Source organism: Strix uralensis, chromosome 11, assembly GCF_047716275.1.
Source record: "Strix uralensis isolate ZFMK-TIS-50842 chromosome 11, bStrUra1, whole genome shotgun sequence".
Lineage (NCBI taxonomy): Eukaryota > Metazoa > Chordata > Aves > Strigiformes > Strigidae > Strix > Strix uralensis.
The window spans coordinates 23,898,943-23,926,816 of record NC_133982.1 but is presented as its reverse complement, the minus strand read 5'-3'; the positions used below and the strand labels follow the sequence as shown (position 1 = coordinate 23,926,816).

General features: G+C 40.7%; 1 protein-coding gene across 7 annotated transcripts in view; it reads left to right on the top strand.

Moving 5' to 3' along the window:
* The window catches only part of ATOSA (atos homolog A), a 49,574-nt gene that overhangs the window by 8,951 nt on the left and 12,749 nt on the right, over positions 1-27,874 (top strand). The window contains exons 1-6 of one of the 7 annotated variants that reach the window (XM_074881021.1): positions 4,660-4,695; positions 15,927-16,014; positions 23,993-24,177; positions 25,070-25,272; positions 25,606-25,731; positions 25,987-27,835. In XM_074881021.1, the coding sequence (XP_074737122.1) occupies positions 15,963-16,014; positions 23,993-24,177; positions 25,070-25,272; positions 25,606-25,731; positions 25,987-27,835 (2,415 nt within the window). In that variant the 5' untranslated portion in view covers positions 4,660-4,695; positions 15,927-15,962. The other 6 variants (XM_074881024.1, XM_074881022.1, XM_074881028.1 and 3 more) reach the window with 6 other exon arrangements.

Sequence of the window (27,874 nt, the reverse complement as noted above, 5' to 3'; positions counted from 1 at the left end):
AGTGATGTGGAGTGAAAGAGGAGAAGTTTCCTACCAGTAGGAATTGAATGGGGACAGAATTGTCAAGATCAGTATGGACTGGGAATACATGGTTAGGTCAAAGGGATTAATATCAACACCCATGCAACTCAAAGGTAAATACTTTTTTTCTCTGGTGTATTATTCTTTAAAAATGAGTCTTCAAGCATATTTCCTATGTGAGGTTTCCCACTTCAGATGCCTTTTAGTGAAAAGTATGGCTTTGTTTTCCTTTAGTTTGAGGGGTAAACAGCTTCTTCCTTTTGAAGCACATGCTATTTGAATGGCCAAAGAAATTTTGTTTATCATAGAATCATAGAATGATTTGGGTTGGAAGGGACCTTAAAGATCATCTGTTTCCAACCTCCACTGCCATAGGCAGGGACACCTTCCACTAGCCCAGGTTGCTCAAAGCCCCGTCCAACCTGGCCTTGAACCCTTCCAGGGAGGGGACATCCACAACATCTCACACACGGAATCATGGTTTATCGTGGTGAAGCCGTGAGAAACAAAGTATATGGAGAATTAGAATTGTAGGAATGGGCTGGGTAGTGTTTGCTACCAGAACCACACTAGTACCAGTACTCACAGCGTAACTGCTTATACCATGCTAATACAAGCAAGGTGTGGAGGATGCCTTTTAGAAGTGTGCATGCTGTTAAAAAGTGAATGAGTAAAACCAAGTAGCCAGTTTATGAAGCTGAAACAGGAGGAATAGTTGATAATACCAGAAAAATTTGAAGGTAAAGATCAGAATATCAATGTAAAACCACTAGAATACACATCTGCCTCATTTTACATTGAGCGATTAAGTTCACTAAAATTGGCATAAATGGCTGTTATTGTACTGCCTTTGGATGTTTCCTACTGATAGTTTTGCTGAATTAATGAGTTTCTGTGAGACTATTTTGGATCCACTAGAGAGAAAAGGTTAAGTGGTGATGCTTGATATGCATTGTATGGTCTTTCATCCCATCTTCATGTTGAGAATATATAATGGCCTTTCATCAGTGTTTTAGGACACTTTGTAAGCTGGCTGTGTTCATCCTCAGTTAAGCTTCTAGTATGAAATTTTGAGCAGCTTTATGATATGCACTGATTTTTGTTTTAAAGTCATAGTGGAACTGCTAGCATCTGATGCTTTTGACTTTTCTAGGTGTGCTGTAGACTGTATGTAGTCTTTCTTAAGAAACTTGAGCTTAAACATCAGAAAAAGGAAAACTATACATAAATTAAGACTGTGAGTGGTATATCAGCTCTTTAACATGCATTGCAAGCATCAAGAACTGACCTCAGCTTTGTTCTGAGAAATTGGACATCTGATGGGGGAGAAGAGGAATAGGGTTGTCTACATGAGTACTTAAGTGTTTTTATATTCTGCAAATTAACAACTCAATCCACAATGATTGTTTCAAGCCAGGGATGTGTTGGTAGAAGTGTGCTTCTGTTTTTAGCTTGTCTCTACAACTAGGGTGTGTAAACACAAGGAACCATGAAGTCACGTATGCTTCACTCTTTAGCAGTCATGTGCACAACTCGCTTTTCCAGCACAAGACAGGGCTGGAATCTGAACTAGAGTGTTTTTCTGAACTAGCTTGTTACTAGGCGTCCTGTGCTTTGGCATGGCCCTCCAAAGGCTGAAATTGGGCGTTTTTTGTAACGTAGGGATGGTGCCAATTCTGTCTACTGACCAATTCTGCCTCTGAATTGATGCATAGGTGACTTGATACTGAGATGAACCACACTTGGCTGAGACTTCCTGATTTGTGAAATGTGTAGGACTGCTTATTCCTAAAGGTCGTGTTGGAATAAAATCCATTCTTATCAAGACCTCATTTTTTTTTATTTTAGTAAGTGTTATCCCATTTGTGGCAGAAGGTGGGTTAAAATACAGTCTATTTATCTTACTGTGCAAAATGATGAGTAGTAAGCATTAAAACTGCAAGGGTATTAGTAGTATTGTAAGTGCAGCTACTTTATGATGATGGAATATGCAGCTTAGGATAAAGTCCTACGTATATCTCTCTGTGCTGCTGTATTCTCTAGCAATGTTCATTCACACTAGCAATGTCCTGTTCTATGTGTCTTGTGCCTCTGGAATTTGTGGAAGAGTATGTGATCAAACTGATAAATGAGTAGCGTGCTTCAAGGTGGGGATTTCTGGTGGAACTTCTAATATTGCACTTTCTGAATTTAGCATTTTATTAAGCCAGATGCATTCATTTCTGGGTTGTTCTTCCACAAACAGGCGCAGAGCTCAGCTCTGCATACCTACAGCTGGCTTATGACTGTAAACTTAAAAGCTGGAGTGGCAACATGCTGTCCTAGTTTTACTATATTTGAAGAATATCAGGTGTGAAAAGAATCTTTGTGGTTGCACTCCAGTAGCCCAATGTGGGGAGACTGTTCAGGAGCATTATGGTGGGTAGGTATGTCTGTCATCTAGAGGCAGCTGCTCCTCACTAAAACATTGTTAGTTGGCCTGTAAAGATAGCTGGTGGCTCCTGAATGCTGTCTCTGCTGGCCCCTGTGCAAATTGACTCAGGGTTGTTGCTTCTGCATCTTGTTAGTAAAACTTCTAAACCTACTGTGTTTACCAATGCGATAAATATTCCTCTTACCCCTCCTATAGATACTGAATAACTGTTTCATAGAAAATGATCTGAGTACTTTTTTTCAAAGACTAGGTGGTTGCTTGCTTTTTTGGACAACTGCATAAACTATGGTGTTTTTGTAGAAGTAAATGTTCCATGAAGGAAAAATACTTGGAAAGCAAACTGAGATAAAATATACGGGAAGCTTGAATGTTAGTAAGTAACGAAATGGTATGTTTTGTGTATAACTTTCTGTAAGTCACTATCTGTATTTACAGTCTTTAAATGGGCCAGCTACTAAAAGGTATCCAACTTCCTCTGATAAAATGTCTGCTTAAAAATCTTGTCTAGACTCTGTTTTCTTGCAACCACAGCTACATGATACTGCTATATAAAATGTGAGTGGGAAAGTTGTTCTGTGAAGTAAGTAGCATGTTTTCCATGCTCTTGAATAGGTTAATGAGTGCTACTGGATTTTGAATGTGGTTGTGAAGTCTAGTTTGATCTGGACTTCTCATAGTTTCATGGCATCTAATTACAGAACAAGAGTTTTAGTCTTGTTTTGTAACGTGGTTAGGCTGACAGTGAGATTTTTTTTTTTGGTACTGATGATGTTAATATGGTGAATGTCATCTGACTTTAGTTCTTGTAAATAGGTAAGAACTGAATGAAATTAACGCGGACAGCATGTTGTTTAGGCTGCACCTAGAATAATACGTGCAGTTTTGAGACTACTCTCTTGAAGTAACTTTATAAATTAGTCCCCAAAAGTGCCCTCTAAAAAACTGAGGAGGGGGTCATAAAAAATGCTGAAGGAGGGAGCGCGTAAGGTGGGTTTAATAATGACAGTAATGTGAGGAGAGGTAGCGGTGGGGTTTTCCTCCCCACCGTGTACACTGTAAGGGTTGGAGGGTGAGGCTGAGCCGCTTCCGAGTGGACTGAGCAGAGCAGCGGAAAAAGTGCTGTGGGAAGTCAGCTTGTGCTGCCTGGCAGGAAGACGGGCTGTTGTCTTTTTCCACTCCAGATGTAAATGTTCATCACCGCAGATACACTGCTACTCGGGGCTGACTCTTCAAAACCGGTGCTGTGTGTGAACGTTGCTTGTGTAGTGCCAATGTTACAGAGACTTGGGGGCTGTTCTGAACTTCGAGTTAATGGCTGGTACGGGTAGCCAGAGGGCCAGCGTGGGGACTGGTACGGGTAGCCAGAGGGCCAGCGTGGGGACTGGTACGGGTAGCCAGAGGGCCGGCGTGGGGACTGGTACGGGTAGCCAGAGGGCCGGCGTGGGGACTGGTACGGGTAGCCAGAGGGCCAGCGTGGGGACTGGTACGGGTAGCCAGAGGGCCAGCGTGGGGACTGGTACGGGTAGCCAGAGGGCCGGCGTGGGGACTGGTACGGGTAGCCAGAGGGCCGGCGTGGGGACTGGTACGGGTAGCCAGAGGGCCAGCGTGGGGACTGGTACGGGTAGCCAGAGGGCCAGCGTGGGGACTGGTACGGGTAGCCAGAGGGCCAGCGTGGGGACTGGTACGGGTAGCCAGAGGGCCAGCGTGCCGCCTGTGCAGCGTGTCCTGTCCTTCCCCCCAGCAGGCGCCGCCGGCCGTGCCTGGGGCCGGGTCGGGGCTTTCAGTGGCGCAGCGGGGACGCACTGTCGGTGTCTGGGTGTCGCCGGCTCCTGCCGGCTCGGCGTTCGCCGCCGTGGCCCCGCGGGGGGTGCCCCGGCACCGCCCGCCCTCCCACGCGTGTCGGCAGTTCCGCCACAGCCCGTTCCCCGGGCAGGGCCACGCGCGGCAGTAACGCTCTTTCTCGTTAACAGTAGCGCTTTGGTCCCGGTTTTATTAGCGGCTTCTGCTGCCCTGGGTTTTGTCGCCCCGTTCACCTGCCCCGGCGGCGCGGGCCGGGGCCGGGCGGGGGCCGGGCCGGGCGGCCGAGGAGGCCGGCGCTCTCCCGGCGGGGCCAATCGGCGCCCGGCCCTGTTGCTATGCGCGCCCCTACTCTGCCTCCTTTGTGGAAGATGCCGTGGGCACCCACCCGCGCCGCCGCGCCGGCGGGGCTCGCAGCGGGAGCGCAGGGCCGCGCAGAGAAGGTGTGTACCGGCAGGGAACCGGGCCCCGGCGGCTCCCGCGGGCCCCGGCGGCTCCCGCGTCCCCCGGGCATGGCGGGCGGCCTGGCGCGGGCCCGGCCCGCGGCCGCCCCCTCTCCCGGCCCGGGGTGTCCTCGGATCGTGGGGCTGAGGCAGTTCTCGTGTAACCGAAACGGGGGCGAGGGGGCTCCGGGGGAGGGTGCAGGGAGGAGCGGCAGCGGGGAGGCTCGCAGGCCGGTCGCACCGGGCCGGACAGTCTTCCGGGCTCGGAACGAGTTCAGGCAGTGTAACTGTTAGAGTAATCCGTAGGTTTTGTTGGTGTTTGCCGAAGAGAGGCGGTTTAAAATCCGCCTATGCTGAAGTTTGCCTCTCCGGTTGAGCTGAAGAAGTGTGCTGTACTTAGTCTGTAAATAGTTCCTTTAAAAAAACCAAACAGTTTCACCATATGTTCTTCCTTTCGTTCCGTATACTGAGCCTATGAAAGGTTGGGTTTTGTGAGGGCTTTTTTGTCTTTTTTTTTTTTTTTTTTTCCAACCTCCCTTTAAAGGAAAGTAATGGAGAGCCTAAAAGTTAACTCTGTTAATTCATTACATTGTTAGGGCAAGAGTATTAAATGGCCTGGAACAGGAGGGGGATATTTTTAAGCCTTAAAAGTGAGACATCTAGTTAAATGTCAAATCTGCTAACAGTTGTAGTTAGTGTAGCCATATGTAACTGTTTGACTCTTCATTGTTATGGAAGAAAAAAACCCTTCTCCCCCCTCCCAGAAACACCCTGAAGCTTAACTGAGTTTCTTCTGTATCTTGTTATGTAGGTCAAGTTTCTCTCTTTTTTTTTTTTTTTTTTCTTTTTCCTCTAGCAGGAGGTAACTATTACAGTATTTTGATTTCTGCTAGAAACAATGCATGAAAACATTATCAGCCCCTTGCCACTACTTGTTTGTCTTGAGGCAAATGAAGCTGATGCAAATATGTCAGCTTTGGGGGCAACTAAAAATACGTATTTTTAATTACCAGCTTACTGGTTGCTCAACTATATGCTATGTTTAAAGCTAATTAAATAGCATACTGAACTCAATGCTGAATTGAGGATTATCCCTTCCTTTTCATGCAAACCTGTTCTCTAAAAATGCAAATGTTGTTCCGACCAAGTACTTGAATGAGTTCTCATCCTGGGTCTAGAGCATGTTGATATTCCTCTGAAAGGTGCCAGAGCTCTAGCTTAAGTGAGCCTGCTGACATTAGATGTTCACCTCCTGATACAGGAGGAGGAACAATTCCACTAGTGTACTCTTGTGGTTTGTGTGGGAATACTGGCCTTGAATCACTGAAGCATTGCTTTATAAAGTAGTACGGAATTTTTGAGAGGACAAAGTGAAATTTCATAATTGCATATATTAAATTTTAAATGTGTTAATTTAATGTCTGCCATTTTGCTGTGTAGAAAATTACCATATATTAGGAGAGAGGGAGGCAAGCTAGATTCTTGGCTGAAATTCTGTTAAGCCTTTAAATTTTGACTCTATGTAACATTTTATTCTTTTGAGTACCAGAAGGCTATTAAAGCTTAATAGCTGGATGCTTGTAAATAGCTGAATTATGCTGTGTGACACAGTTCAATTCTTAAACTATCAAAAACGTTCTTTTGTTTATGCATTCAAAATTCCATAGTAGGCTCTGGTGTCCATTTTAAAATGAGCAGTCTTTTACACAGCTTGAGAGTTGTAATGTCCTCATTTATCCTTCCAAATAAAGTTTCAAAACAATTTTATGGGCCTGGCCATTCTCCCAGAAATTTTTTAAATGAGAAGCATATATTGTCTCTTTTGTAACTCTTTTACTTTTGCAGGTTACTGTTTAACTGCTTAAGGGCAGGCCTTGTAGGTGAAGGTTAATAGCATTGGAAAAATTACTTGGGGAGCTTCATGCTGCTCCACCATCATCAATTTCATCTCAGTCCTTTGCATTCCTGATGAAGTAGTACAGTCTCTGCCTTTGGTCTGCTAGCCTTACTCGTTTTCCCCCACCCCACCCTCTAAATAATCTGGACTGCAAATACTGAAACAAACCTAGTGAAGCTGTAGGTAACCTCACTAGCTAGGAGGAAGATTTTGGGTGGTCAAACATGTTCTGACAAAGTTCCACAAGATAAATTACCCGCCACTTAGATGACAACGAACAGTTTGTAACATCAAAGTTTTGAGAGATGAAGTAGGAAAGCACAAAGAGAAGATGAATACAGAAAGAAACTGCAGTAGAAAAGGTCAGATACCATGCAAATAGTTTGCTCTGGGCTTTTTGTTTTGTCTTTTTCTTTAATTCAGATAAAATAATGGGATTTTTAATCTACATTCCTCACCTGAGGACACTTCCTAACAAGGCCTATGTTTTTTTCTTGTGTGCTTTTTTATAAGTACCTTCATAGCTAGTTCTGTTCTAGCAGCAGTGCTGTGGAAGTTTCCAGCTTGTGGGTGTGATTTCTAACTGAGATGATGTTGTAATAAAGTTATAAGAGTATCAGCTCCTACTTAACCTGCATACTATAAATCTGATGTTTGATGTGTTGTCTGTTAAAATAAAATTCTTGAATTCTTGAGTGTTTCTATCTCTTCTCCTTGTGAATATTCTTTAAAAGCTTTATTATTAACAGTGCATTTGCACTGTTTGGTTTGTTTCTCATTTTCTTGTTTTTCACTTGTTCGGGGAGGGGAAGAAAAAAGGCAGCTCAGCAGCATTAGTAAGTGCCTCATATGTAGGTAGAAAATGTGCTTAACAGTTCTTCCCCAGTGTGACTGTACTTATCTTGGGCTTAGGTATGCCATCAGTGTTCGCATAGCTTCTTGGAGTTGAACCAAGTCTCTGGAGTTGACAAGGTTTGATAGTCAGAAAGCTGCCCTGGGTGTAATTCACTAAGCCTTCGTATGTGAGGTTGGATATCTGTAATGAATCTTTTCCTGAACATGCTGAAAGAAAACCTTTTCAGACACTTCTAGACTGTTTAGTTGCATTGTTCTCATGGGAACCAGAAGTAATGAAACTAACTGGGTTCTTGTTTTGATACAGTATCACCCAGGTCTCTAAACCATTGCATTATATCAGGCCTATCCTATGCTTGGGTGGTTCTGTCTACCAAATCTCTCATCTTTATAGAATCTAGGAAGGCATCTTAGCCAGTGCTGTCTGCACTGTGGTCTTGCCACACTGAGATTGCTAGTGCATATAACAGGCTGCTGGTCTGCTTGTCATCTGAATGAAAGACTAACCTGGAAAATACTGTATTGTTATTTGGATGTGTGATTTAGTCTTCTGATGCTCTGCAATAAATACTTCTCAAATTTTTCTTCCACTTTGTAAGTTCAGAGCATCTGAGCTTTACGGGCTGTACCTGTCAACAGAGTGCTCTTAGCATATGTGATGCAGTGTTTAAGGTGTTGAATGACTGAAACAAGGACTTCCTGCTGAAGGCCTCTTACTTGCTCCTGATAGTACTAATTTCATTTTTGTGAAGAAGTTTAAGGAACAGTAAAAGAAACAGTCATGTTGTTCTCATTTTGTCATTGTATAGCCTCCCACTTTCTTCTGAGAGCATGAGTGAGGATCAACAAGATGGGCCTGCTCTCCTAGGACTAGATTCAAAAAGAGTCAGTGTTTTGCTTTAGGTCATACAGATTTGAATGAAGATAGTGAAGTCAAGATAAGGTAAAAGATTTTAAACTCCAATTCTAAGCTTGGAAATGTGAGAACTAAGTTTTTGTTTTCTTAATGTATACAGCTAGTAGATGAATATATTTCAGATTCTCTTGGAGGATAAAAGGCAGTATTTCCTTGCTAGTAACACATAGTTGAGTCTATGCTATTTATAATCTGAAATAAAATGACAAAACTGTTTTCTTCTACAGTATTGAGTTGATGGGACATAGAAGATTGAGGGATGCTGTGGCACTTGGGAATGTAACATAGTGGAGTATGCTTAAATGGGACGGATATAGCTTGTCTCGCAGTTCAGCCACATCATCTACTGTCTGATGAAATTCTTTTCAAATTGATGGCTCTAACAATAAAGCTGCTGCTTCCAGAGGTTGGTGTCTGCTTAAGTGTATGCTTTTTCCTTGGTGAGAAAGGAGAACATTGACCAAGTTTAAGCAATCATGGTCATCCTACCTGAAAGATAACTGAGCCCTCAGATTAATTTCCACATTAATTAGGAGATTTACAAAAGGGCTGAAGGTGGGGAGATAGATTCTGAAAACTTAAATAGCAAGCACCAGCGCTAACAAGCAAGACTGTTGTTAAATAGTTAATAACAGATGGCTGAACTTCTGATGCAAATGATCAGACAGAACAAGAGAAGTTCTCTGCATCCTGACCCAGAGACTCCTCACTGCTGCCATGGCAACTAACTTTTTTTTCTCTCCAGTTTTAGCAAAGTTTATGAAATTGATGATAACTTGTTGGTTTTACGACATTAAAATAAATTCTAAAAGGCAAAACAGACCAGCTGGAGGAGGAGAAAAACATAAACTAAGAGAATGTGGGTATGAATTCCTAGAGCCCTTGTGTATTTTAGTTATTATAAGATCTTTCTAAAAGATGTTTGAAGTGCTGTAGACTTTAAAGTGCCTGGCAGTTAAAGCGTTAGTTTAAATATAAAAGTTTATAATCTGAGTAGATCTATCTGAATCTTTTTCATTTACTTTAACATGAAAATTACCTACTGCAACTCAAATAGCATTGCAAGAGGGAAAGGGAGAAGCAGGTAGGAAGCTCTGGGTATTTGGCCTGACCATGGTATAGAGGAGCGAGGAAGAACCTGTAGCTTGTGGGGTGGATGTGGCCTTTCATCTGACTTGCACTTGCAGCCAGGCATTTGTCCTCCTTGGTGGGAGTAGGGGAATGTCACTGTAGGACAGTGGAGGTCTGTAGTGGGGGTCACGGACAGGGTTGAAGCTGTTTGCCTCTGGATGGGGTAGGACCTTCTCTGCCCCTTTTGTTCAGTTGTTAAAGACGGGGAGAGTATTCTGGAGAAATAATGCTACAGCCCTGCTTTGTCCGTGATCTTTTTGCTAAGGTGCTTGCCTTTGGCTGCTGTGAGCAGGATGCTAGAAGGATCCCAAGTGCTATCTTTCGTATTTTTACAGCAAAGTTACTCAACAGTTCCTGTACCTACTGTAGTTAAATTCAGAATGGAAGGTTCAATATCTCTTTTTAGGGTAGGACACCTGAAGGAACGTTGGTATAGACTAAGCTTCATGGTGCTGAAACTACTGGAGGGAAGCACTTCTGAGGCAGGTTTTGGTCTGGTCCCCTGGGAAAGCTGTGAAGAAGACCCGTGTGTATTACTGAATGCAGGTCACTTCTCATAAAGCATAAACAACCCGTTGTAAATCAGTGATGTAAGGAACACATAGTTTCTTCAGCTCTTGCTGGTTTTGTGAGGAATATCTATGCCTGTGCATCTTACGCTGCAAAGTTGCCTTATTTGCAGCCTGAAGGAAGTCCTTCATGTAGATGTGTACCAAGCCACTATATTCTCAAACTGTGTTTCCAGAGTGTATCATATTGCTGTGTTTGATTGTCTAAATGGATCAAGGAGTTGAGTTCTTCAGCTTCCAGGTATATATAAATTCAGTCATAAAACTACTTTTAAAGAGAAGGAAGGCAAGTTCCTGGAGTTCTTACCTGAAGATTATTATTACTATAAAAATTATCTGTGATACAAATTGAGGCACATTCAAGTATCAGCTTTTCCTGGGTATTATACAAGCATGGAACAAAAGGCCAGCTTCACCTCAGACCTTATGCAAGTATCAAACACGAAATCAATGACTTCCAACAGAGGGCTGTAAGGAAACAAAGGGATAATACTGATGAGGCAGATAAACTGTGCTCCCAGCGTACAGGCTAACAAGCTTTTATCACTCTAAGAGAGAAGCTGGAAAGCAGTCATTTTATATCAAGTGTGTTCTTCCCGACTATAGGACAACACAGGGGGGAGGGAGTACAAGTGATTAAAGTAATCAGAGGCTAATTGGAAGCTTATTGCAATAGTGAGTGGAAGACAACAGGAATGGTGGTTAGCTGTGGAAGATCTTGAAAGTTGTTTGTTTTTTGTTTTTTTTTTTTTTTTTTAAAGTCACTTGCTTGTTGTAAAAGATGACGTTTTGAGAGGCAGAAAAGACAACAGGAAAATATGGGTTTCATGTTAGACACCAACCAGATGCACCTTCTTCACGAGGCTGGATGTTGGTGAGGCATAATCTTTTCTATGTCTTTCACACTCATTTTCAGTGATGATTTCATGAGAAATCCTGCAGGCACCACTGGCACTTCCCCAAACAGGCAGATAAGGCACTGCCATCTGGTAGCCGAAGCCCGGGTGGCGTTCACGTGGGCTGTGCCTAGCCCAGAGGTCCCCACTGGCAGGGCATGTTTCCAGATTCAGCACAGCTTGGAGTGTGAAGAATTTATCTCTGAGGAAAATTTTAGGATTTCAGGAAGTGTTTTTCTATAGTCAAGAGCAAAACCAAGTTACTCTGAAAGCAATTCTCTAAATGCTGTTTCCTAGGGATCCAACCCAGCAATAAGGGTGTAGTAAACACAATTTGCATATTTTTCTGGGGATAAGGAGGGCAGGTTGCTTGTTGTCTGAATTCCCATGCCAGATTCTGGTCCTCTCAAGATCAGCTGCTAATTCAGATGGTAAGAATAAAATGTTCTGTGCTAAAAATCTCTCAGATATGTTTTTTATTAGTTCTTGAAGATAAGTGATTGCAAAAACCAGCTGTTTACAGTCATAGCCAATGTAGTCATATATTCCTAAGTGTAAACTTAAAATCTTTTTGACTGTATTCTTCTACCCTTACTTTGTTATCTCTTAAAAAAAGATCCTCTTCCTCCAACAAAGTTATGCATTGTTGTCACTTGATAGTAATGAACTTTGTTTTCTTTATTGATTTCTAACAGAAAATCTTTGTAGAATGTTTTTGGTAACTGCAAGGGTTGACAAAACCAGTATGGCTGTCAGGCACTTGGATTCTGTAATGTTTGTGGGGGCTTTTTTTTTTTGCCTGATGCTCAACTTGAGCATTCACAATAATTTATTAAATCTATTAAACCTGACAAGTGGGTGAATCCTTAATGTTGCCTGAACTATGCTAGTAGTTGATGTGTAGCAAATAGTGACTTTTTGGCATTTCTGAGCTGAAGGCAGCTTGGAGCAATTTTCCCTAAAAGAAAGTGTTTTTGACATCTTCTGATTTAAGTTTCATTGAATATTTACTTTGGACATTAATATCTTTTCTGCTGGTCCCAAATTCAACTTTTTTTTCCCCCCCCCTGCTAGGTACTTTTGATTAAATATATATTTGCAAGTTATCAAGGAGGAACTAAGGCTGGGCTTTATTTGTTTATCTGTCTTTGCTTATGTCAGTTGTTTTCGTCCAGAATATGAAAGAGTCTGTGGAGGGCCTTGAGCTTTGACTGGATAAAAACTGTTGTTCTTCATAGGCTGCTCATGTACACTATTTTTAGTGTAGTGTTTTGTTTTTCCTAATAATTTATTGCTCTGTCTCTTGACTCGCAGGTCACCTGATTTTTAGAGCATGCAAACGTAGAGGTTGGATCCTTTAATGTTCTCTAAACTGCTAGTTTATTTTGAGGAGCAGGATACTGCTGCTGGTGAGATGGGGTTAAAAGTGGTGGTGGAGGGGTGAGCCCTGTCCCTTTGGTTCTCTGGAAAGTATGTTCGAAGAATACACAGTACAGGGTGTTACGAAACACACGTGCAACCAATAAACTTGGAGTGGAGGCCAGGGATGACGGGTGACTCGAGGTCAGCGCAGTGCAGGGAGACTTTTGCCTGCTGGCCCTCACCATGCCTGTCTTCTCTCTGCGCCAGCAACAGCACAGTCATCCATGAACTCACTTTTTCCCTTAAAGGGAGGATTGTTTTGAGCAGATACGTAATGAATACATCACTATTATTCTTGCTCTAATAGTGTTAATTTTGGCACTTCCTATGAGTGTCTTGCATCTAGGATTGTCATAAACTTGTTTTGTTCCACGAGGTGCCCAGTGGCTGGATGTTTCTGGTAGCTTTCAAAGCTGCAGTGCAAGCCTGGCAGGATGGTTGAATGAAGGGGAGAGGGAAAGCAGACATTTAAATTTTGTAAGCAAACAAGTATGTTGTTTGAAATTTCAGTGTTCAAGTGGGCCCAGTTTTTAAAAAGGTACTTTCCAAGATGTGTGTATGTGTGAAGGGAAAACCTCCCCAAACAAGGTCTGAATGGTCCAGAGAGTTTCATTAGTCTGATTATGGTTTGTTTTTTTTAAATCTTAAAATAAATCTGAACTGTAACAAGATGAATGTCACTCAGCTAGATCCTGGCGATTCTTCAAATTGCATGAAAACGAAGAGGAACTAAACCTGCATCCATCAAGCTATTCAGTACTTGCACAGATGAAATAGCTCTAGACACATAAAATGACTTCTGATGGTTTGGATTGAACTAAAAGCTCATTACTGCTCAGGCAGTTGCAGGTTTTTAATTCCTGGCCCATGAGGTCTTTTCAGCCTCATGGAAAACTGCACAGACTGTCATCTTCTCTAGAATTGAAAAATAAAGCAAATTAGCTTTCACCTATCTGGATCTTGGGTTAACCGAAACAGGGATATCAGCTGACCTGGGTAACAGTGCTGGCATTATCAGGGCTTTCTTTTAATTCATAATATTATAGTTTTTATAGGTTCCTCTAAGACAACAGAATATTTGAAATTGAGTGCTGTGTGCCCTTGACAGCGAGGGTTTGCTTTTTGAGTGGGTGCAGGGCATATTGCTGTGCTGGTGAGTTGCTGATAGCACCTTTTTTGCACCCTTTCCAAATTTGTAATGCTAGTAACGAAACCAAAACTTTTTGAAAACGTGACACATAAATGATGATCAAAATTCTTGCCCCTGAAGAAATGACATACTAATCATGCACGTGGGAGGCCTCAGTTGTTTTATCTTAATAGTCTTTTAATAGAGTAGACTACTTTCACCAAAAAGTAGACTAGGTCACAGATTTTTTTATTTTTTTTTTTTCCCCCCCAGAACATCTAGGCTTCTGCCCACCCCCATCCCACAGCCTTCTCTGGCTTAGTGTTATTTTGGGTTTTTTTTTACCGCAGTAAAACTGAGAAATTGCAATATCTATTAAAAATGCATACTGATAGGTAGCTTTGAGGAGATTTTCAACATACAGGAGGTACCTCAGTAGTCTTGTATCTTTCCGTACATTGAAAAAATATATACTTTTCAAGAGATTAAAATCAGGGAGGAATTACCAGGGATGTCTGATTTGTGCAAGTTTAAATTAGTTTGTTATAGTTCCTGACTTCAGAGTCTGAAGGTCATGACTGTCAAAAACAATCAGTTGGGCTTGTTGGCACCTGATCATAGTGTGAAGGTGAGAGTGTTTGGCTACTGGTGGTTGAAAGTTTTCAGACTGTGTGGAAGGCTGGGTGCTTTAGTACTTATAAAACTTCAGTTGGTTTGACAACAATATTGTGTCAAAGGCTGGGTGCTTAGTGAAGGGTTTCCATAATGTATGATCCTGTAAGTCAACATGGTACTTTTTTCAGGGGGTTTCCCTGACTCCAGCAGCTGTAGCATCCCTGTTGATTCCACCCAAAAATGAGTCAGTGCTTTCACACTGCACGTTTCAAATTCACTCTGGTTTATTTTCAAGAAGTCTGACTATGGTCTGAAGCAAATGGCACATGATGTAACTGTTCTTTTTCTTGCAGTGAGCTTAAGGAAGAAGAATACCAGTTTGTGCCTGGTGATTATAAACCAAAGTGGAACCTGTGTTCACACAGAGCATAGCTGGCCTCCCCCAGCAAGAGTTTTGTGTGCTCCCAGTACAGTTTTGTTCAGGGCCTTAATGACTCTTCCAAATCATTCACTCAAAATCTTCTTGAGAGCTGAAGGCTACTTTACATCCCTCCTCAGAAAAGAAGTGTTACTTTATCGCTGTTAACAGGAAAATAAGCACAAGAACATTTTAAAGTATATTGTCAAAGTTTTTAAGCACAATAAACATTTAAGGTGATGAGACAAAACATGAAATACCCCAAAGAGATTCATATTTAGTGTTGGGGGGGAAACTTTAAAAAACCTCATTTTTTGGCAAGTGTAACCCTCCATCACTGTGAATACTGTTCCCAGAGATACTTGAGTATATTGTGAAGATGATAAGCTACAGAGGAATAAACTGAGTAACACTTTAGCAAATATCCAATCAGCACAAGATGCAAACATGTCATGCTTTAAATAGAGAGTGCTCTCATAAGCATTGAAATACCTACTGTAGGGTTTTTAAACAGTCCTGTGTTGTTTTTCAGTAACATTTGAGTGATTTATTATCACAATTTATTGCTTTCCATCTTTAAACCAATCTCTGCATAAAATATTGCTGAAGTCTGCAAATAGTTAAATCTTTGTCAAGCTGGATTGTTAAACAAATTAAAGAGGAAACTTATGTCTGTTGTCCTGAATTGTATTGTGTTTAAGGCCTCATACAAGATTTCTGGCATGCATTTTTATTTATGTATTATAAAAGTGCTATCACAGCTGGAATTTAATGCAGAGCTGCCGCCAACCTGTTTAAGGGGAGAGATGTCTTGGCTTCCAAATGGAGTTAGACTTCTCAGTACTCAATTGCTGCAACTGTTGCATGGATGATATGCCTACAGAAAGAGATGAGGGTTAGCCAAATACATGTGCTTTTTCATTATTAATTCTTGTTGGGCTTCCTTTGGAAGGAAAGCAACAGCTGTGGAGCCACTGCAGTATGATATTTACAGCTAACATAAAGTTGAGTAAGTTGATGAAAGCCTTCAGTCTGTATGTCTTCAGCTACATAGTTGCTGCTAAGCTGGTTCTTGAATTAGTGAGTAACAATAGTGAAGATGGTCATGAGCCATCATCATCCTCATCTCCAAAGTTCCCTTGGCTGGGGAAGCCTTGATGAAAGACGAAATAGTCGTCATCATCAACATCAGTGAAGGATGTGTTTAAAAAAAAAAAAAATTAAAAAATTGAAGATTGAATATATATCTAGAAATCTCATATTGGAAAAAAAAAAAATCTGTATTTTAATTTAAAAGTACTTAATTGTTTTTTCCAGAAAACACTTTAGGAAGAAATTTTCACATGTTCTGTAAGCTTAAGTGCCCTCTGTTTTCTGTTCTAGGGTGACACACGGCTCCTTCAGCTCCCCAAACCAAGCATGTTGGATGCGGTTTCACATTATGGTGGCAGTGACTGTGAAGCTAGCCTAGGTCTGATCTCCACCTTGCCCTTGCTTCCTCCTGTGAACTAGGGTGGGATTTAAAACAGGAGCATTTCAGTAATTTGTTTCAATATAATTTTGCAAAATATCAGCATATTTACAAGGGTGGTAAATGACTGTATTGATGGTGAGAGTGAAGTCTAGATATAAACCCTTTATTCCCTCCCAATTACAGCTGAGTGTCTAGTCTCTACTTAGCGCCATATTCTTGCTCTGAAAGAAACGTTTTCTCCTAATTATTTTCATTTATGAACTAACAAATACATAAAAGAGTAGTTTTGAGTTGCAGAATTAGACATACTATTGCTTTGTCAGGTTTTTTAAGGGGTTTTTTTTTTGTTCAGATAGGTTTATTAAGTCATGCGGTTTGTTCTAACAATCTAATTTAGGCAAAGCATCAGCTAGTCAAGGGAAAAATGTAAAAAACTAGAGAAGAATGAATGGAAAACTTAGAAATTACTTAGTCTACTCCTGATAGGCGTGTTTGTTTCATTATAATATAACTTCAGAGTTTTTTGTGTAGTCACATTTAACAAAATCACAATCTAGGAAACCATAATATGAAGGAAAACACATTGATGTGTGCTTAAGTAAGGGCATTAGCTGGGACAAGTCCTCTTTGCTTTCAGTGCCTGTCTGGTTATAGCATGTCGGTACAAGTAGCATCTTTTGTAACCCGTTCTGTAAACTAGTAAGTTTAGGGATCAGCAAAAAATGTGTGTTCTGTTCCTCTAACTGGCTTATATTTAAAATACTAAACATTGCAGCACTGATGATCTTACAGCTTTACACTGACATTTCAGCACTTGTTTACCTGTCAGGATACAGTGGAACAACTGTATTAGAATGTACGAGTTCTGCGACTTTTAGTGATGTTTGAAACGAGCCTCAAACTTCACATTTTCAGGTATTGCTTTCCTTCAAAATACAGACAATGAAATCAAAATGATTGACCTACTTCACAATTTGTGATTTCCTTGTGGAGCAAAAAGCAATTCCGTTTACATAATTTGTTTTTAAGTATTCATTTTCTTTGTCTAGTTAAGAGAAAACAAAATCAGTTTCCCTGATCAAAACGCAAATATTTGATCTAGAATTTGGTTTAATGCCAAAAAAGCAAAAGAAGCAGGTTAAACTGTTGTTGCTTAGGTAAAAATAGAAAGCTACAGTTGGAAGAAGAGAAGTGACTCAGTAAGCAGTATGGTGATGGCAAAATAGGATGTCAGCCAAAATGCAGGAAGCAAGATGGGAACACCCAGATCAGTTTAACAGTCTGCATTTTGCACTCTCAAAGAGCGGTAGTTTCTGAGATTACTGCAGGAAATTGAACTGCATTTTATTTCTGTACTTATTAAGCTGTTTGAACCTAAGTAAGTTTTAGGAAAATGTGATTTGTATGTTGTTTTGTTTTTTTCCAGCCTGGTTTTAAGACCAGTCTCTTTTTGGTAACTTTATTTACAGTAAAGCTGCCTTGAGATTACCTCTGGCTGCTGTGAGAGGCATCCAGCAGAAGCGTGTGGTAGATAGGCAGTGATACACACATACCCGGGGAGTTACTGCAGCACTGCAGTCTGGAGTGGAGCTGATGGCACTGATTGGTACTGACTGATTTTTATTGCTCTGGAGTAACTTCATCAGCTGCCATGTAGCTGTGTCTTGATTTTTAAAAATACCCCCTTATTTATAAAATGGTGTGCTTTGTTTTGTTTTTCTGATTATAAACTGGCATAACAACACAAAGGCAGGTGAATTTCTTCTTGTTCTCCTACACAAAACTAAGTAGATCCAGCAATTTTTGATAGCTTATACTCTTATTTTCTTTGAATAGCAGGTATGCATCAATCCTAATGTAAAGTTCCTGTGCTACCATTTCCTGCCTACAGCTGAACTGCTTTGATAATTGGATAGTGGTTCGGTTTGGTACCCTGGAAAAAGTAAGGAGACAGCAAGAGTAAGATGAGTTATGGTGCTGCTCTCCTCATGTTTTCATAATGGCTGTCCCTGAGCTCAAAGATCTTGAGCCCTAAGAATCTAAGACAGGAGTCAATGTGGAGAAAAGAAATATCTGTATTAGGAGTATTCCTAAAATAAGGTGAGTAACCAGTTCACTGCATTTGCTTGAATTTAAGTAAGCTTAACGAATAGCTTGTTTCTTGAAGCAAGTAGACAATCTCATGGCTTTAACTCTTGATAGCTTAAATTATACTTAAACTCTTAATATTGCAAGGCTTTCGGAGCATGTGACTTCAGATATAATTATGGGTTTGTAATATGCAGATATGACCTGACTACTCATTCAGAGAATCATGAATTTGGGGGGTTCAAGGACAACTTTCTTTTGAAGTGAAGCACAACATGGAATTAGTTAACTGAAGCATCCGTAGGTGTTTCTAATTCCAGAAGAGAAGCTGTTAGTCAAATGTTTACATTGTGTTTCATTTCCTTTACAGTAGTTTCTTGAGTCCCTGCCTTACTTTTAAAATATGGAACTACCTTTAACCTACTTTTTGAAATAGCAAGATAATAAAACTTACTCAGAGTTGACCGTTTTGGGGGAAGGGCCATAGAGCTTTTGCTGTTATTTTTTAAAATGCAGTGATGCCTTTGCTAGGAGGTGATGTGTTCTGAATTCTGACAGTGCAGCCACTTTTTCCCCAGTGTACCTGACTCTCCTGCCACGGGACTCTTGGACTGAAGTGTCTCCTTATGGACTGCCTGTACTAAAAGTGCAAAAAATAAGATCCAAGTACTTAAGCAATATTTTTAGTCTTTCAAAAAAATTGTAGCACATGAAGAAAGCAGAGAGCAGCGGTGGGCAACCATGCCACGGTGCCTGCTGGACAGCTGCGGGTAGGGCAGGAGCAGGGCTTGAGTCAGCTGGGAATGTGGACAGCCTACACCATGCTCTCCGTGTTTTGTTTAGTGTTTTGCTTACTGGGTTTCAGTTCTCGAAGAAGTGAAATAGAAATCTGATTACTTTAAATCAATGGCCTTCAAAATCCATTATGAACTGTTAATAGAGCATATTTAAAGGCAATTATTAGTTGTTTCATGGACTTTCAAAGAAAGTATCCCTCCAAATCAGTGGAGGTCAGGTCTAATGGATACTTCAAGTTGAACAAATCTGCCTTTCTTTGAAGAAAGGTGCTTTACGAAAATGAGCTCTTCTCCTGAGAAGAGGAGGACAAGCATGGTAGATATTTGTGGTGCCTAGTGCAGTATGAAAGGTTCTAGGATAATAAAATAAGCATGGACTAAGAGAGATTACAATTGTAGCACTGCCTGGTCATGACAGGAAGGCCCAGGGCAGGAGGAGCTCTGCTGGGGCCATTCACTGCCTCACCATCCCCAGGCAGGACAGGGCAGTGGCTTTTAGATGTGTCTTCTGGTGGCCCCTGGAGCACAATGGGTTACATGGTACCAAATGTCTTTGTTTCCGGTCTAAGGCTAGAAAATAGATTAAATGCTTTTCTAATACACATATTTCAGGAAAACATATTCTGTAATTACTACAGAAAATGCTGTAATGGGGAAGGGAGTTGGTCCGCACAAGCGTGACCTAGTTGGGAAAGGAGTCAGCTGGGCACAACTAGATTAACTGAAGTTTTGGGGAGTCATTGGGTTACAGTTAAGTGGATTTGTGACTCATTAGGACCACATACCTAACTTCCATCGATGTTTTAGGATGTGAGCCAATTTAACTTTCTGAGGGGAAGTTGAGTTCTTACTCTTTATTCCAATGCTCCAGTGATTGTGCATGAGGGATGGGAGAGAACAAGGATTTGGAGACTCTCTTTATGACATGTCTGGTTAAAATGGGCTTTTCTGTTTGTCCAGAAGATGTAGAAAATCAGTCTTTGTTGAGGTTGGTATGTTCAGGAGAGAGAGGAAGACAAAATGTTGTGCCTCAGTTCTCCAGTATTCTATGTTTCGGTTTATGTGTAGAAGCTTCTAAATTTGCATTTTTCTCTCTTTGGCTCCTAGAGTAGTCTGACATCTGCTGCTATCTCTTGTGACCATTGGTCAATAAACTTTAGTTTCAATGTATTGATTAAAGGGCTGTAGTGCCTTGTTACTTTAATTCCTATATACTTGTGTCAACTAACTCGATTTTTTGCTATTTTAAGGGGAATAAACCCCAGACACTGCTGGGATGCGTATTTTATGCTATATCCTTGCACGTTCCATTGCTAGAGATGAAGCAGACTAATAATCATATTTGTATAGTCAGATTATAGGATTGAGGTTATTCTGTGCACAGTATATGATGTGTGTCTTAAACAGGGCTGGTTCATACACAAAAGCAGTTACAGCACACACAGTAAGACTTTTTTAAACTAAACACTGCGTTTGCTGTTTCTATAAATGTCTTTCCACCCTTGTCCTCAATTACATCAACTTGCATCATCTGTGTCTGTTGTATAGGAACAATAACCAGGCTTCTCAATATTCATAGGGTTTTTTCCTTTATGAAAACTCTTGGAAGTTGCTAAATGATACAGAAATCTAGTAGAGCTAAAAACAGTCAATATGCCACATGAACTTTGTAGGAAAATATATTTCTTAATATCTATTGCTATCAATGTTTTAAAATATTTTTTAAAAGTCCAGATCAAATACCTGGTTTGTTAGATAGCTGACATAATTTTAAAGTGTTGGCCCTGTCTTTATAATGCTGTTATGAAAACAGTAGCATTTCCTAGTTCAATATTTGATGTTTATCATCCTTTAACAAGATGCAGTTTTTAGTCTGAAACAACATCGTGTTTTTGTAACTGCAGCAAATACAAATATGTGTCTCTGGCTGGTTGGGTCTCCTTTTCCATCCTTAAGGCAAGAAACTGGTTGCTTCTGAAATAATAGGTCTGATACAGGAGCAGAGGCAGTATTTGTAAATTCAACTTATATAATCAGATAAAACTTAATTTTAAAGTAATATCATGTATGTATTCTGAAGCTTGAGTAATGATTATTTCAGATTTATTTACCTTGCTTTATTCACTAGATCTTGTTTATTTACTAGATTCACTGAATCTTGCATTTGGACGTGCTTAAACTGACTATGGCTTATGTCAATTTGATACATATCTCTGAAGACACTGAGCATTTTACGTATACAATATAAGCTTTGGTATCCGATTCTTTTAATGCAAAAAGGGGGTGAGCTTTTCACCTGAATCTAACCAATTCAGCAAAAGCACTCAGGCCATAGGATTTATCTATTAATTTGTGTCGAGTCCAGAAACTTTTGGTCCAGCGGGGATTCTCTCTAAAAGAGAGCCAAATAATAGAAGGTCTAGTGCTTCACATGGTAAGCTGCTAATGTAAATTAAAGGGCATGTCTATTTTACTGTTACTTGCCATTTAAAATTCTCTGGTGTAAATTTTCAGGTATCACATCTTAGTGTGCACATTTCTGTTACAGTAAGAAGGTATTTGAGATAGGATCTGTCTGCATAACCATGTGCAGTTCTTGATCAAGCTCTTTAATTTTTTTTCTTTAAAACCATACATGTTTTTACATATTTTAACTAAACAGAATTCCTCTTACACATTTTTTAAGGATGTTTAGTCTGCTAGAGCATGAGGCAATTCTTGTTTAAATTAACATCACTCCTGCTGAACACTCTAGGTTTTTGAAACTTCTGTGTCAGGGTAGGAAAAATACTTCAGTAGGGATCCTTCCTGCTGTGGCTTTCTTAACATTACCATGGCCTTTGGACATAGAGATGAGCATGATGCCTGCGCTAGTAGCAAGATAATGCTGCAATTATTTTTTTTTTGTCAGCTGTAATACCTAAATCCTTTTCAGAGTCTTCCCAAATTTCCCTATCCCCAAGTATGACCTGCCTATTGTTCACCAGACTTTCAGCTGAAAAAAAAAAAAAAAATTGCAGGTGCCAAATTTTGTAGGTGACTCATATCACTACCTAAGTGTCTTGTCCTCTCTGTTATTTACCATTCCTTTAATCTTTTGTGCACCCTTTATTAGTCATTTTCTGCCATCCGTCAGATGAATGACCCTTTTAACTCATGTCAGATGATTTAATGTATTGTTCACGTGCCATATGGGGTCCTCCAGGGTAATTCATCTATCCTCTGGCTTTTCTTCTGCCTGAGGGCAGGCAGTGGCCAGATGAGTTTTCTTGGTAGCACCCTGTTTTTCCAGGGCCTACAGTCCCTTCCAAGGCAGGGGGCAGGCAGCTGACACAGGGAGCTGTTTTGGAAGAGCCCCTTCCCTGCTCCCCTCCAGCCCCCTAGAGGATGGAGCCATGGGACTTGTGCTGGTTGTGGCAGTCCAGTGCCTGGCACCTTTTCACAGCTGTGTGCATGCAGATGTGGCATGCACAGCGTGGGTCAGGAGTGCTGTACCGCTGGCCACATGTGCCAAGTACAGATGTGGGTGCACAGTGGGAAGAGGATGCTGGTTATAGCCCATCCCTGCCACCCAAAGCATCTGTGTAAGTGCATCCCATCAAAAAGGGGGGAAAAAAGAGTCGGTAAAGATGAGGACTCCTGTGCAGTGAACTGAATTCCCTGGCAGTGGGCTGACTTCTCTTATTTACTTTACGTAGATATCTCAAAATAGGCTGTAAGCCCTGGGGTCCGTGGAGTACAAGCCTGGGCTAGGCAAATATGTACATACAAAAGCTAGTTTTACACACTTTACAATTTGCATATGCAGGTAATTGCCCATTTAATTGGAGCTTTTGTTTCATGCATCCCTTCCTGTATGGATCTGTCAAGTCTGTCTTGCCATATTTGCCATATACTCTGCTACTAGGGGATGAAGACAAAAACGACTTCTGATTTTTTTTTTCCAATTGGAAATGTATTTTGTGCATAGCAATCAAAACATGAATAGAAATTAACTCTGTCCCTGTGGCAGTTTTATTTTGGTGGATGACATAGGTCATTTAAGCTTAAATTGTAAAGATGTCCTGTGCTTTTGTTCCCCTAGAGCATTAAGGTAAAGAACTGCTGGCAGCCTTGCCTCCACCTGCTTTTCTTTGCTGCTCTTAAAATAGACTTTGAAGTGAGTGTATTTTAGCTTTCTTGGGAGATTTTTCTGTAACCTTTTCAGTAACTAAATCATTTTGAAATTTAAGCATTTCCAAGCAGAGAGGGGAATGACACAATCTGGTTGTACTTGAATCTGTTTGAGTGATGTGTGACATCCTCGTGATGAGGGTGGAGGAGGAGAAGGGTGCTCTGCAACACACCATAAAATCAGGGGACTGGTGCATCCTACCTCTGTGGGAATCAAGTGTGCCAGGATAATTCACGAAGAGCAATGCCAGCTGCTGCTTTCTCTACGGAGACTTGTTGAGTTGTAATTCTTTGCACAAGTTTAGACTGACCATGGTATAAAACAATGAATATATGTTCCTTGGGAACCTTTCCTGTGTGTTAATGGTAACTAAAAATGGACCTCTCAAGTAACCCTTGCTCTCAGCAGGAGGGACTCACAATAAAAATCTTAAAGAATATTGTGTCCCACTTTTTCTAATAGAAGTAAATCTATTTTTTTCCTATTTTTAATGTATTTTATAATGTACTGTGGCTTCTCTTTCTGTCACATGATACTAATGATGCCAAGTCATACTGCCATCAGACTTCTACTAGAGCTCAGGAAACTTCTTTTCTTCTGGAGAAGCTGTGATTCAGCTGTGGTTCACAAACAGTTGTTTCTCAGCACCACTGAAGTCAGGTGCATTGACATGTAAAACTTTCTTTAGAATATTTCTATTTTTGTCTGCTTGTAGTGACAATGTTATGAGATGAGGAAAGTTGTTTTCTGGTGGTACAGTAACTTGGGTCTTATGAGGAGCGCAGCCAGGCTGATACAAAGATCCATTTCCCATAGCTCTCATTTTAAGTGCAAATTGAAACTGCGGGGTCAGCCAACAGCTGAAAGCTTGTTATAGAGCAGATGTAATTATTTTTTTATGTTTTTGAAATGACAGATACTTTGGATGAATACTTTGAGTATGAAGCTGAGGAGTTCCTGGTCTCCTTGGCCTTGTTGATCACTGAAGGTCGAACGCCCGAGTATTCTATCAAGGGCAGAACAGAGGGCTTTCACTGCCCACCGGCACAATCAAGTCAGCCGCCAGCAACTAAGCATGAATGCAGCGACAAACTGGCTCAGGTATGGTGGTACCCACTTCATTTTAAGTGTTGTGGTGTGCATCCTTGCTGCCATGATTAAAGTCAACTGAGAACTCCATGGTAGATTCACAGTTAAGCATGAATAACTCTTGCTTTCTGTCAGTCCTGCATTTAAAAGAGTATGTAATTCAGTATTGTACTAATAATAGATCTGTCCTTAAAATGAGAGATCATTAAGCCTTTTATCCTTGAACATGAAATTCTGCACGACTACCTGAATGTAGGACCTATTTGAGTTTTTTTGCATAATAAGTTTGCATTTATTATGCAAAGGGAAAGCACTATGCTTAGCATTATTGGTCTGTGGGTTTTGTTGTTTGTTTTGGGGTTTTTTTGAGAAAACGTAGGCGACTTGCCTAACTCTTTTGCTTTTCCAGGTATTCTTGAGAAGTTAGTGATCCAAAAAACATGAGCACATCAAATCTAGCTAGTCTATTTTGGGAGTAAGGTTGGAGCATCCTATCTCTCAAGTAAAAGTTCCTAAGTACTGTGTGAATTTAAGTTGTTATTCATGCAGCAGTTAGACTCCTCCAAGACACAGAATTTATAAACGTACTGCTTCAGTGTGTTTGTCCAAGAGGATGACTTGTGGAGAGAGAAGTACGAGGTAGCAAAGTATAGTGATTGGGGAAATGTATTTTTATGAGCTCTTTATATTTTCTTCAGAAATTGCTCAAACGGCAACCGCAAAGGATTTGTTAATTATTTTTCATTTAATAGCTCTGGAATCTTATCTCTGATTTGGTAAAACTTAGTTTACAGAATTTGACCCTTACCCTTTTCCAGTACTTTGGAACATGTTTGTAAAGTAGATTTAAATCTGGCTAGTATTTTTATGGCTTGCATGTGTTGATATTTTTTCTTTCCCTCAGTGTCGTCAAGCCAGGCGAACCAGATCTGAGGTTATGCTACTGTGGAAGAACAATATTCCAATCATGGTAGAAGTGATGCTACTTCCAGACTGTTGCTATAGTGATGAAGGGCCCACCACCGAGGGGAATGATTTAAATGATCCTGCAATCAAACAAGATGCATTGCTGTTAGAAAGGTGGATTTTGGAGCCAGTTCCTCGACAGTAAGTTGGATGTTAGGTTTAGCTGATAATTGCAAGAATCAAGTCATATTAAAGTTCTTAAAGTAATCGGTTAGTGGTTTTGAACTGGCCCTTTGCCATGAGGACTGATCTAAGAAAACCGCTATTTACCAGTGAAACGTAAGCATCTTTTAATCTTAGTCTTCCTGTACTCATACTTTCTTCAAAATCTTCAAAATGTTTGAGGAGTTTTGTTGTTTTGCTTGATTCAGCTGTGGTTTATTTTCAGAATGAAGATCTGAAAATGTTCTAGTTTTAATAGTTCTCTGTGTATATTCTTACCCACACCCATGTGCTTCTCTTAATACATTTTAGGAGCGGAGATCGATTTATTGAAGAGAAGACCCTTTTATTGGCTGTTCGCTCTTTTGTTTTCTTCTCTCAGCTAAGCGCGTGGCTGAGTGTTTCACACGGTGCTGTTCCCCGAAACATTCTGTACAGGTACGTCTGGGATGGAAAAAGACTCGTTTGCTGTTTGCAACTTGTCTTAAAACCATTCTTCCCTCCTGTTTTTCTGCTTTCCTGATTTCTGAAGAGACCACATTGTTGGCCCAGTACTTTGACATTTGTATGGGATTCATATACTTAGCAAAGTACGGCAGTTACTGGTGTCTCTAGTGCTTCTTCATTTGTGTTGTAGATAATGAAAGACTCTTCATTTAGATATCTCTGTAAATGCCCTTTTTATTATTTCAGGGTGAGCGCTGCAGATGTGGACTTGCAATGGACGTTCTCCCAGACACCAACTGAGCATGTCTTTCCTGTTCCTAATGTTTCTCACAATGTGGCCTTGAGAGTCAGCGTCCAGTCCTTGCCCAGACAATCGAACTACCCAGTTTTGACCTGTAGTATTCACACCAACCTTAGCTTTTACGAAAAGCGAATGCAAGAGCGTAAGTTACATCAGCACAGTGATTCCAGTGTGGCACGGCAATGCAGTACCTCCAGTCCACAGCGCTTCTGTGGGAAACAGACGTGGACAATGACACCTGAAGGCCTACTTAATGGAAAAAAGACACCTGAATTTACTACATCTATCAGAAATTTAAAACTTTATCCATCTACCGGACTTGGATCTGACTTTGGGGCATCACAGTCTAAAGTTCAGTGCTATAATGCTACAGCAGACAAGACACAATCTCATGAAACACCTGTCAGAACTTTTAAATCCTTTTCGCTAGTTGATTCCCGTGTTTCAAATAGTCATTGCTCTCATCAGCCCACAGGAGAAACCAATCCTTTGATAGGCTCTTTACTTCAAGAGCGACAAGAAGTCATTGCAAGGATTGCTCAGCACTTGATTCACTGTGATCCAGCTACTTCACCAGTTGTTGCTGGACGTCCATTCAACATACATGAAAACAGCTCAGCTACACCAAAAGCTTTTCGGAGTACTTATGAAGATGAAAATTTGCCAAGGAAAGGCAAGGAAACCTCCCCTGTTTCTATTGCCAACTTAGACAGTGCAATGCAAGAAGATGGTGAAGGCAAAACTAGAGCGATACCAGAGATCACACTGCTTGACACCCGTGTTCCAGTGAACCATTGTGGCCGTCAGTCGACAGGAGAGAGTAATCCCCTGATTGATTCTCTGCTTCAGGAGCGGCAGGAGGTGATAGCGAGGATTGCCCAGCACTTGATTCATTGTGATCCAGCTACTTCTCAAGTTACTGGACGTCCATTCAAAGTGCATGATACTAGCCCAGTTACTTCAAAAATTTTCCGAAGTACATACGAAGATGAAAATTTGCTGAAGAAAGGCAAGGAACCGTCTCCTGTTTCTTTTGCTAAATCTGATTTTTCTTTGTTAGAAGACAGCAGTAAATCAAGGACGAAAACACCTGATACTCCGATCAGTCCTTCTAGGTTTGATGGAGAATTGAAGGCTTCTCTGAAACTCCAGGCAAGAAGAAAATTGGTTTTAGCAAAACCCAGTGAAGCTGTCCGAAATGCATTTCATCAGACTTCAAATAAAACTTCTCATGCATTTACTAACATTCACACATCATCATCATCATGTATTAAAGAAAACAAATCTGAATTGACAGATAAATTGGAAACGATACATTCTGGTTACGCACAGAAAGACCAGATAACCAATAGAATGAAACAGTGTTCAAATTTCAGCAGCATTGATGAACAGATTTGCACAAATAAACTTAAAGAAAGAACAGTTGTTAGTGAGAACAACAGCACGGACAGTTTTAACAATTTACAGATAGATAAATGCAGAATACTTGAAGGTACAAAAAAAGCAACTGTGACGCAGGTATCTGACTCTTTGCACAAAAATGAGCTCAAGTGTTTAGATAAAGACTCAAAAAAACCAAATATTTATGAGCAAAATACTCAGCTTATTAGTATTGAAAATTATTTAAATAAAGACCATGACAGTTTCAAAAACAAAGCCAAACAAGATAAAATGAAAACTGCACATGATGAGAATGAAGACCCAATAGGCCTCGATTTCCAAAGCACTTGTCAGAAGAAACCTACAGAAGACGGCGTAGTTAAGTGTGAGCGGCTGAAGAACCCAGATGTACAGGTAAATACATAGAGGAAAAGACCAATTCCTATAGCTGCT